The sequence below is a fragment of the Suncus etruscus genome, chromosome 11 (genome assembly GCF_024139225.1).
Source record: "Suncus etruscus isolate mSunEtr1 chromosome 11, mSunEtr1.pri.cur, whole genome shotgun sequence".
Lineage (NCBI taxonomy): Eukaryota > Metazoa > Chordata > Mammalia > Eulipotyphla > Soricidae > Suncus > Suncus etruscus.
The window spans coordinates 12,890,037-12,899,509 of NC_064858.1; the positions used below are offsets into that span (position 1 = coordinate 12,890,037).

The 9,473-nt window shown below is 45.5% G+C and overlaps 1 protein-coding gene across 3 annotated transcripts in view; it reads right to left on the bottom strand.

The window, feature by feature from the left end:
* The window catches only part of YAF2 (YY1 associated factor 2), a 92,872-nt gene extending 83,768 nt beyond the window's left edge, over positions 1-9,104 (bottom strand). For 2 of the 3 annotated variants that reach the window (XM_049783858.1, XM_049783860.1), the window contains exons 1-2: positions 8,991-9,104; positions 8,470-8,595 (exon numbers count right to left, since the gene is read on the bottom strand). In XM_049783858.1, the coding sequence (XP_049639815.1) occupies positions 8,470-8,595; positions 8,991-9,016 (152 nt within the window). In that variant the 5' untranslated portion in view covers positions 9,017-9,104. Of the gene's footprint in view, positions 1-5,669; positions 5,854-7,044; positions 7,063-8,469; positions 8,596-8,990 lie in introns of those variants that run through there. The other variant, XM_049783859.1, reaches the window with a different exon arrangement.
* Between the last annotated feature and the right edge of the window lie 369 nt (positions 9,105-9,473).

The following is a 9,473-nucleotide window of genomic DNA, read 5'->3' on the forward strand; positions in this document are numbered from 1 at the left end:
TGGCTAGGTGCCTTGCCTCCTGTACTCTCTTTCTCCAGTCCCTTCTTTTGACCAACAGTCAGATCCTAATCATGAACTATGTTCAGCCATAAACACATTTGAAGGAGGTAGTGGAGATGGTAGATTTTGGGCCACACCCCTAGGTGTTCAGGGTTTACTCCAGGCTCTGTTTTTCGGGTTCCACTCCTTGTGGTGCTTAGGGAATCAGCTGTGGTTCTGGGTATCAAATCAGTGATAGTTGCATGCAAGGCAAGGCATGCCAACTTAATCCTTGTACTCTATCTATCATCCAAAACACTTTTTAAATGGAGAGATTTTACTTCTTCAACTTACACGTAAAGGAAAGGTTTATGTTTACCTCACACAGAGAATTTGGAGCTGATGGGAAAGTAGCATTGTCTCACTTGCAGCTGACTCCATTTCAATCCCCTGGTACCATGTATGGCTTCCTACACACACACACAAAGCTAAAAATAAAGCCCTTAAATACCATTGGGCAGGGCAGAAGAGATAGCCTTAGATGCAGAAGGACGGTGGTTCGAATCCCGGCATCCCATATGGTCCCCCGAGCCTGCCAGGAGCAATTTCTGAGCACAGAGCCAGGTGTAAGCCCTGAGCACTGCCGGGTGTGACTCAAAAAACAAACAAAAAAAATATCATTGGGTGCATCCTGCCCCAGCCCCGAAACACTCCAGCGCCAAAATGTCTTCATTATCAGGCCAGAGATTCAGCACTGGAGTTAAAGTACTTGCCCTGCATACTGCCGAGCCTCATTTTATCCCCAATCCAGATATGGTCCCCCAAGAACAGCCTGGAGTTAGGCCTAAGCACTGATTTGAAGTAAGCTCTGAGTTCCATCATGTATGGCCAAATCCTTGACCCCAGCCCCAAATCAATAATATAGTTAATTCAGCATTTCTAATTTGGGGGGGGGAAATCATGAAACTTTGCAAAAGAAATTTGTTCACCATTTTATGTCCAGTACAAAGCTCAGTCCTTGCATAAAAATAAGATGGTCAGGGACCAAAGCAATAGCATAGCGGTAGGGCATTTGCCCTGCACATGGCTGACTTAGAATAAACGATGGTTTGATCCCCCAGCGTCCCATATGAACCACAAGCCAGGAGCGATTTCTGAGCGCATAGCCAGGAGTAACCCCTGGGCTCCAATGGATGTGGCCCAAAACCAAAACCAAAACCAAACAAAAGAAATGTTCAGGGGCCAGAGAGATAGCACAGCTGAAGGGTGTTTGCCTTGCGTGAAGCCGATCCAAAATGGACGGTTCGAATCCCAGCATCCCATATGGTTCCCCGAGCCTGTCAGGAGCAATTTCTGAATGCAGAGCCAGGAGTTAGCCCTGAGTGCCACCAGGTGTGACCCAAAAATTAAAATACTACTACTACTACTAATAATAATAATAGTAGTAATAATAATAATATGTTCAATAAACATTTGCTAAATGTTGATATTGAAGTGATTGTCATGAGATGTGAACATAGGTCTTCAGATTCCAACATAACATCTCTAGTGCTTTTTTATACTAAGTTCTTTCCATTGTTCTTTAAAAATAACATCGCTGCTAAGCCTAAAGAAACTACTACAATTTTCTGCGGGGAATGTATCATTACCGATAAGCTTGAAATAACATTGCAAAGTTTGATACCGAGATGTTTTATAAATTCTCACAGAGGAAAAACAGCCAAGCCAAAGGACTATCCTAGGAAGACCCATCTCTGGACTAAAAACAGAGGCCTTCTCAGAATGGGTGCTGGCAGATCCCAAAAGCGCAGTAGCCCCCACACCTGACGTCACCTGACATATAAATGTTCAGCTCCACAGATCCTGAAGCAGGACACCTCCTCCAGATTTCACAGTACTAACAACTCAGCAAGAGGATAGAAAAGTTGCCTAGAGGGGCCAGAGCAATAGCACACCGGTAGGACATTTGCCTTGCACGTAGCCCATCCAGGACGGACGGTGGTTCAAATCCAGGCATCCCATATGGTCCCCCCAAATCAGGAGCAATTTCTGAGTGCAGAGCCAGGAGTAACCCCTGCGCGTCACCATCACCGGTATGGCCCAAAAACAAAAAACAAAGAAAATAGAAAGAAGAGTTGCCTAGAAGCCCACCAAGCTCAATGAATGAAAACAGTAATTAAAAAAGGTTCAACCACCACCCAGCACAGTAAGTCTTCAATGACTTTAGTAACAGTGTTGTGAAATATAGCTACCATCGCAAATTGACTTATGTTAATATGTTTTCTTATAATTCTATTTGCCATTCTTTTATAACAGGCAATATGAAGTCAATCTGTTTGTGCTTGCTGAGGGGCAGGCTTGGAGGATAGCTGGAAAACTCAGGACACTGGTGAAGGGAAGGTCAGGATACTGGAACACTGCATGCCTGAATTTCTGAAACAATTGTATTACACAACAACATTACAGGGGCCGGAGAGATGGCATGGAGGTAAGGCATTTGCCTTTCATGCAGAAGGATGATGGTTCAAATCCTGGCATCCCATATGGTCCCCCGAGCCTGCCAGGAGCTATTTTTGAGCTCAGAGCCAGTAGTAACCCCTGAGCACTGCCGGATGTGACCCAAAAACAAACAAACAAACAAAATTACAAATCATGGTGCTTAAATTTTTATTTGGGGGGCAGACGCCTTACTGCTCCATGCCATTGCTCAGGCCCCTCATGGTGCTTAAATTTTTTTTGTTAATTTTGGTTTTTGGGTCACACCCAGCAGCGCTCAGGGGTTACTCTTGGCTCTACGCTCAGAAATTGCTCCTGGCAGGCACGGGGGACCATATGGAATGCCGGAATTCGAACCACCATCCTTCTGCATGCAAGGCAAACACCTTACCTCCATGATATCTCTCTGGCCCCAGTGCTTAAATTTTTAAAAAAACTTTTTACTTTTTACTTCACTTGCTAGATAGTTCAAAAGCTCAATATATAACTATCACCTTCATTTCTAATTATTTACTGTCTGAATTAAAGCAGTAATTTCTATGCTGGAATAACTCAATTATGAAATTTTGGTTATCTGCCTAAGTTATATGACTAACACAGACTATTTTATTTTCTATAATGCTTCAAAATTATACTTGATTTCTGTTTCTTAAATTTATATCTGAGACAGACACACTGCTATATAACTACTTGGGGGTATTCACCAAAGAGATAGTTCAAAGGGCTGGAGCGCATGACACGTCTTTGCCTTTGCATGAGAGGCCCACGTTTGATTTCCAGCACTGCGAGATCCTCAGAGCAACGCAGCTGCAACACCTAAGAAACCACTATGTCCTCCCCCTAAAAAGACAGCAGTACACCCTTGTTATTCATGTCACCATAGGGGAGAGTGACAGTTTAAAGGGAAAGGTGTTTGCCTAACATGCAGCCAGCCTGGGGGTCAATCTTTGGCATCCCATATTGCTGTCCCTGAGCACCAACAGCAGTAATTCCTGAGCAGAACCAAGAGTAACCCTGAGCACCTCTAGGTGTGGCCCAAAAATAAAACATTATTTTTTAAATCACCTTAGCTTTTCTTTTCCATGTTATTTTGATGATTATCAAAACCACAAACTACAAAACACTATCTGAAGTGTCTGGCTAGATTCTGAATTTTTAAAAAGTCAAATTTAAGGCCAAAGAGACAGTTACAGAGGATAAGTCCCCTACCTGCCTTGCATTCAGCCAAGCCCAGCTCGATCCCAAATACCAAATAAGGTTTCCCCAAAACACAGCCAAGAGTGATCAATGAGCACAGAACTCAGAGTAAGCACTGAATATTTCCAGGTGTGACCCAACCCTCCCCTCCCCTAAAAAGTTGTAATCAAATTTAAAATAACTTAGACCAGGAAGTATAAAACAGATTTATAGAAACAACATAAAATGTAAGTATAACTTAGCAATCTAGAAACAGAAGCTAATTTAAATCACATTTCATTTCAAATAGTACGAGGAATGCTGTAATTCATTTCATAGCTGTTCTGTAGGAAAAAAGCCTGACTGACCTATATCCTGGATATGGTCAAAGAACAGTTCGCTGTTGCAACAGAAAAGATCTGAACTAGAATTGTTTTTGTTTTGGGGTTTTGATGGTGGGAACTGGGTCATACACATTATTTGAAAGTCCTTCCATCTCGGTGTCTGGGGTTGCTCCTAATGGCAGCCAGGGCACAACCAGGTAGTGCTGGGGATCAAATTAGGCAGGACTGAAGCCGGAGAGATAGCACAGCGGTAGGGCATTTGCCTTCCATGCAGCCAATCCAGGACAGATGGTGGTTCAAATCCAGGCATCCCATATAGTTCCCTGTGCCTGCCAGGAGCGATTTCTGAGCGCGTGGCCAGGAGTAACCCCTGAGAACAGCTGGGTGTGACCCAAAAACAAAAACAAAAAGCTAGGCAGGACACAGGCAAAACTAATGACATAATTTTAGTGAAAGAGTTAACTTGTGTTAAAGCTCTCTCTTCTCCCACTTGTTTTATTTTGCAACTACAAGGATGAAACCTAGGCCCTCTATCACAAATGAATATTTATCACCAAGCTACTTCCACTCCCTCTGAACTAGATATTCTAAAAAGGAATGAAAGGGAGACAACGAATGCTATCTTCTCTGAAGGTTTAAAAGAACACACACAATTTTTTCAAATGTCTGAAATGGTTTAGAACTATTCTCACATTGGCCGTTTAGAAGAAACATTTCAAAAACCAAAGGATTTAAGTAAGTCCTATCTTTCGGTCACACACAAATTACCAAACTGAATAATACAATGCCTGCAACTGTCCAATCTCTGCTTTGGTAAATACAAGTTTTCTTTGCAATAATAATATGTCAGCTGTTATCTGTTCCAACGACTGAAACTTTGGATTCTCAGTTCTTTTAACCCTGGTGTTTCTAATATACCAGGAAAGGAAATCATTACCTGACCTATAAATCATGTTCCTCTCCTACTGCTCAAGCCAAACATGGATTCCACTCTGAATTTCAGACAAAGAGCAGGAAAATAATAAAGAAATCATAGTTCTGAATGTTCATTCCGTTAAAAGTGAGACATGGGGCAGAGAGATATCGTAGAGGTAGCGTGGTTGCCTTGCATGGAGAAGGACGGTGGTTCCAATCCCGGCATCCCATATGGTCCCCAAGCCTGCCAGGAGCGATTTCTGAGCTTAGAGACAGGAATAACCTGAGCGCTGCCGGGTGTAACCCCCCAAAAAAGGGGTGGGGGAGAGACAAAGACAGAGAACTCAGAAAAACAAAGGAAGCTGAGAGGGTCTTAGTACAAAACACTTACTTTTAAGAACAGAGTGTCCCTTAGAATTCAGTGAGTTGCCCAGAGTATTGTCAGTCCAAATGACAACGCTTCTGAATCCTTCTCAAGTAATATTTCCACCACTAAAAATTGGATCTACAAGATCAAATATGGACTCCCAAAAAATCTAAATGGGTGTACCTAGGAGACAGCACAGCAGTAAGGCATTTGCCTTGCATGCAGCCAACACAGGACAGACCCTGGTTTGAATTCCGGCATCCCATATGGTCCCCTGAGCCTGCCAGGAGAGACTTCAGAGCACAGAACCAGGAATAACCCCTGAGTGCTGCTGGATGTGACCCAAAAACAAACAAACAAAAAAAAATCAATCAAGGGCCCCTACAAAGACTTCAGGCCTCCTTTAAGCCAGGCCCACTTCTCTGTCCTAGGCCAATTATCCTGCTCACTATATTCTTTGTTCTTCCAGGTGCCAAGTATTCAGACTGTTTCTTCTTTTCTGAGCTTTCATCACCTATTCTATTTCTCAGGGTTCCTCTAACCCCAAGATTGGCTGTGGAGTGGGACACCAGCTTTCTCCCCCTTGCTGCCTCTGAAAATAAACATATAACCTAGTCTAGCTTCAGTATTTTTCTAATGACTACGAGAAAATGAGGAAACACAAATAAGCAATACTATTGTACCAGAGTTGCATAGAATAATCATTATCTCTGTTTTACAGTTCCTGCCTCCAAAACTTAAAGTATTTTAAAAACTGCTTATTGAGCACTTCAAAAAAGTACTATTAATATATATTTAAGAATATAATATTAATCAAATATAACTTTATTTTTGCATAAAGAACTTTTCAAAATAAATTATGAGTCCAAAATTATGAGTCCATTCATATTAGCTAAAAGGTTTTCTTTTTTTTTTTTAACTGTTCTGCTGTATCTCCTTAAATTTAGATGTTTGAATGTTTGATCTTATAGATGTCGGGAAAAATTAAATACATTTTATCCCCTGTAATGGGAATTAATATACAAAAAGTATATTATGATTTACAAAAAGGAACGTCAAAAGCAAAACATCCTGGAAATTTTATACTATGTCGCTAAAAGAATTTCATGAAATGCCATAATGGTACTTAAAAATTCAGATTGGTAAAAGCTTCAGTCAATATTTCTAAATTAAAGCTTCACTCAGAGTTCTAACGCCTTGATATCAATATCGTATGTGCTTTATTAAAATCAAAAACAGTATACTTTTGTGAAATTGTTTTCAGAGGCTTTGTACCCAAAATACTAGGTTATGGATCATAGGATAATAATAAATCCACTCAAAGCCGCCTTCCTCTAAAGGCAAAAGATCCTCACTAAATTTCCTGATGGTTTCCTTTAACCACGTAATTCATGTCACTGATTTTTAAAAACCATTGCATTTTTAAAACGCCATGTAAGAAGGACTAAAATACAGGCAGATCATTCTATCTCATTCGTGTAAAAGACTTCTTAATAAAAATAAACATATTCAAAAACTTCCAGTAAAAAAATTGAAAAACATGTTCCTGTGACTGAACTCACCTCCCACTCTTTATAAAAAAAATGTTTTTTATATTAAAAACTTAAGAGTCCAGAAATGGAAAACACACAAGAAAAAACCTTGCTTTGACCCTTCCAAACTTTCGCCTACGAAAATAAAAAGTTGAATCGAGTACATAATCTCTAATAAATAATAAAAATCAAGTTCCATCTTTGGCTCCCAAAAGAGACTTCCCTGGGGTCTGGCCCACCTTGCTTCCTACCACTCTGGATGAGGCTAACATCATCACCGCACAACACTTTGACCATGTAACGTTACTGCGTCACAATGTAACATCAGTACGTTACCATGCAGCATTAGTGCGTTCCGATGTGATATTGTGTTACCATGGAACATTATTGGTGTGGGAGGGGGTCGGACCCTCCGCAACAGGAATGAAGTTGAGGTCGCTGAAGCCTCGCTTTCAATGATCTATTTTCACTTGACAGCCAATGATAATAATAGTAGTAATAATAATAAGTCGAAACCTCTGCAGAATGACCCCGTCCCAATAATAACAATAACGATAAGTGCAAACCTCTGCAGGTGAGCCCCTCAAAATAATAACAATAACAATAATAATAAAGTCCAACGTCTGCAGAATGACTCCTCACAATGATTAATAAGTCCAACCTCTGTAGAATGACCCCCCCCACAATAATAATAATAAAAGTTCAAACCTCTGCAGAATGACCTCATGATAAGAAGAGGAAGAAGAAAAGAAAAAGGCAGAAGAGGGAGAAGGAGAAGAAAGAAAAGAAAAAGAAGGAAGAAGAGGAAGGGGAGAAGGAGGAGGAAGAGGAGGAGATGAAAGAGGAGGAGGAGGAGACGAAGGAGAAGGAGGAGGAGAAAAGAAGAAGAAGGAAGGAGGAGGAGAGGAAGGAGGAGAAGGAAGAAGGAGGAGAAAAAGAAAAGGAGGAAGAAGGAGGAGAAAAGAAGAAGAAGAAGAAGAAGAAGAAGAAGAAGAAGAAGAAGAAGAAGAAGAAGAAGAAGAAGAAGAAGAAGAAGAAGAAGAAGAAGAAGAAGAAGAAGAAGAAAAGTCGAACCTCGGCAGAATGACCCCCCCCCTCGCAATCATTATTAACGATAGTCATCAATAAGTCCAAACCTCTGCAGAAAGACCCCCTCAGAATAATTCATAATAATTAGTCCAAACTTCTGCATGAATGACCCCCTCACAACAATAATAATAATAAAAGTGCAAACCTCTGTAGAAAGACCCCCCTCACAATAATTAAGTCCAAACTCCTGCAGAATGACGCCCTCACAATAATAATAATAATAACAATAATTATTATTATTATTGTTATTATTATTATAAAAGTGCAAACCTCTGCAGAAAGACCCCCTCCCCGGGAACCGCAGAGCCTGGGTCTCGATCCATCAACCTGACCCACTTCTGGCACCAGCAGCAGCACGTCGGCCTGGCGGGTCAGGGCAGTCGGGAGCAGAAGCCACCACCCACCCACCCACCCAGCCGGCGGGCGGGCGGGCGGGCATCCTCTGGGCCTTGACCCGGCCTGGCCAGGCCCGGCCGGGGCGGGCAGCTCGCGGGCCGGGTGGGCCCGGCGCTCCCTCCGTGCCTCCCTCCGGCCTCCCCTGCCCCTCGGCCGTCGTCCGCGCGGCCCTCACCGGGTGGAGGTGCCCTTGCGCACGTCGCACATCATGCACTTGAAGGCCTCGGCGCTGTTGCGGAAGGTGCACACGCTGCAGTCCCAGTAGCCCTCGTCCGACGCCGGCTTCGGCTGCCGCTTCGGCCTGGGGGGACACGCGCGCGCGAACGCACGCGAGAAGCGGGGTCACCGGCGGGCCGCGCCCGGCTTGGGGGGGCCCCGCTGGGGGAGCGTGCATCGCGGACCCCGCCCCCCCGGCCTGAAGCGGGGACCCCCACCCCGCGCCCTGGGGCCTGCAGGAGCGCGCCCGCCGGGGCCCTTTGGCACCGCAGCGCCGGGCGCCTCTCCTTGCGCACTCCGGCCGCCGCCATGCCAGCGCGCGCGCGGCTCTATTGTGGGGGGATCCCGCACCCGGGGCCCCCGATTCTGCAGCGCCCAAGGGAGCCACTGTACAAGCAGGGTCCGAGGAGGCTGCAGCCGGCCCTCTGCCACGGCCAGGGCGCCCCCGATCGCACGGAGCGGGGCCCCCAGCGCTGCTACCTGGTGGGGCTCTTCTTGTCTCCCATGGCTCGGGTTCGGGGAAGCAAGCGCACGCCCGGGTCTCGCTCCAACGCCGCCAACGCCGCCGAGCTGTTTGTCAAGGAGCCGGAGCCGGAGCCGAGCCGGGCCGGGCGGAAGCGGGCGGGAGGCGGAGGGAAGGGGCGGGGAAGGGGAGGCCGCGCCGCGGAGCTGGGAGAGCCGCCGCCGCCGCCGCTGTCGCCCGAGCCCACGCAGCCTGCAGCTGTCGGGGAAACTCCGCGGCCTCCGAGCGAGCGCGTGACCCGCGCCGGCCAATGCGCGGCCGCGCCGGAGACTTCAAACGCGGCCCCGGCCCGGCCCCGGGCTCTGAGCCCGGCGGGAGGGCGAGGGCGCAGGCCGATCGCTCTGCCGCTGCTTCTGGCCGTTGCTGGGATGCGCCGGCCCCGCCTCTCCTCGCAGTCTTGGCTGCTTGCATTTCGGGGTTTTGGAGGGATTTGGGGTTTG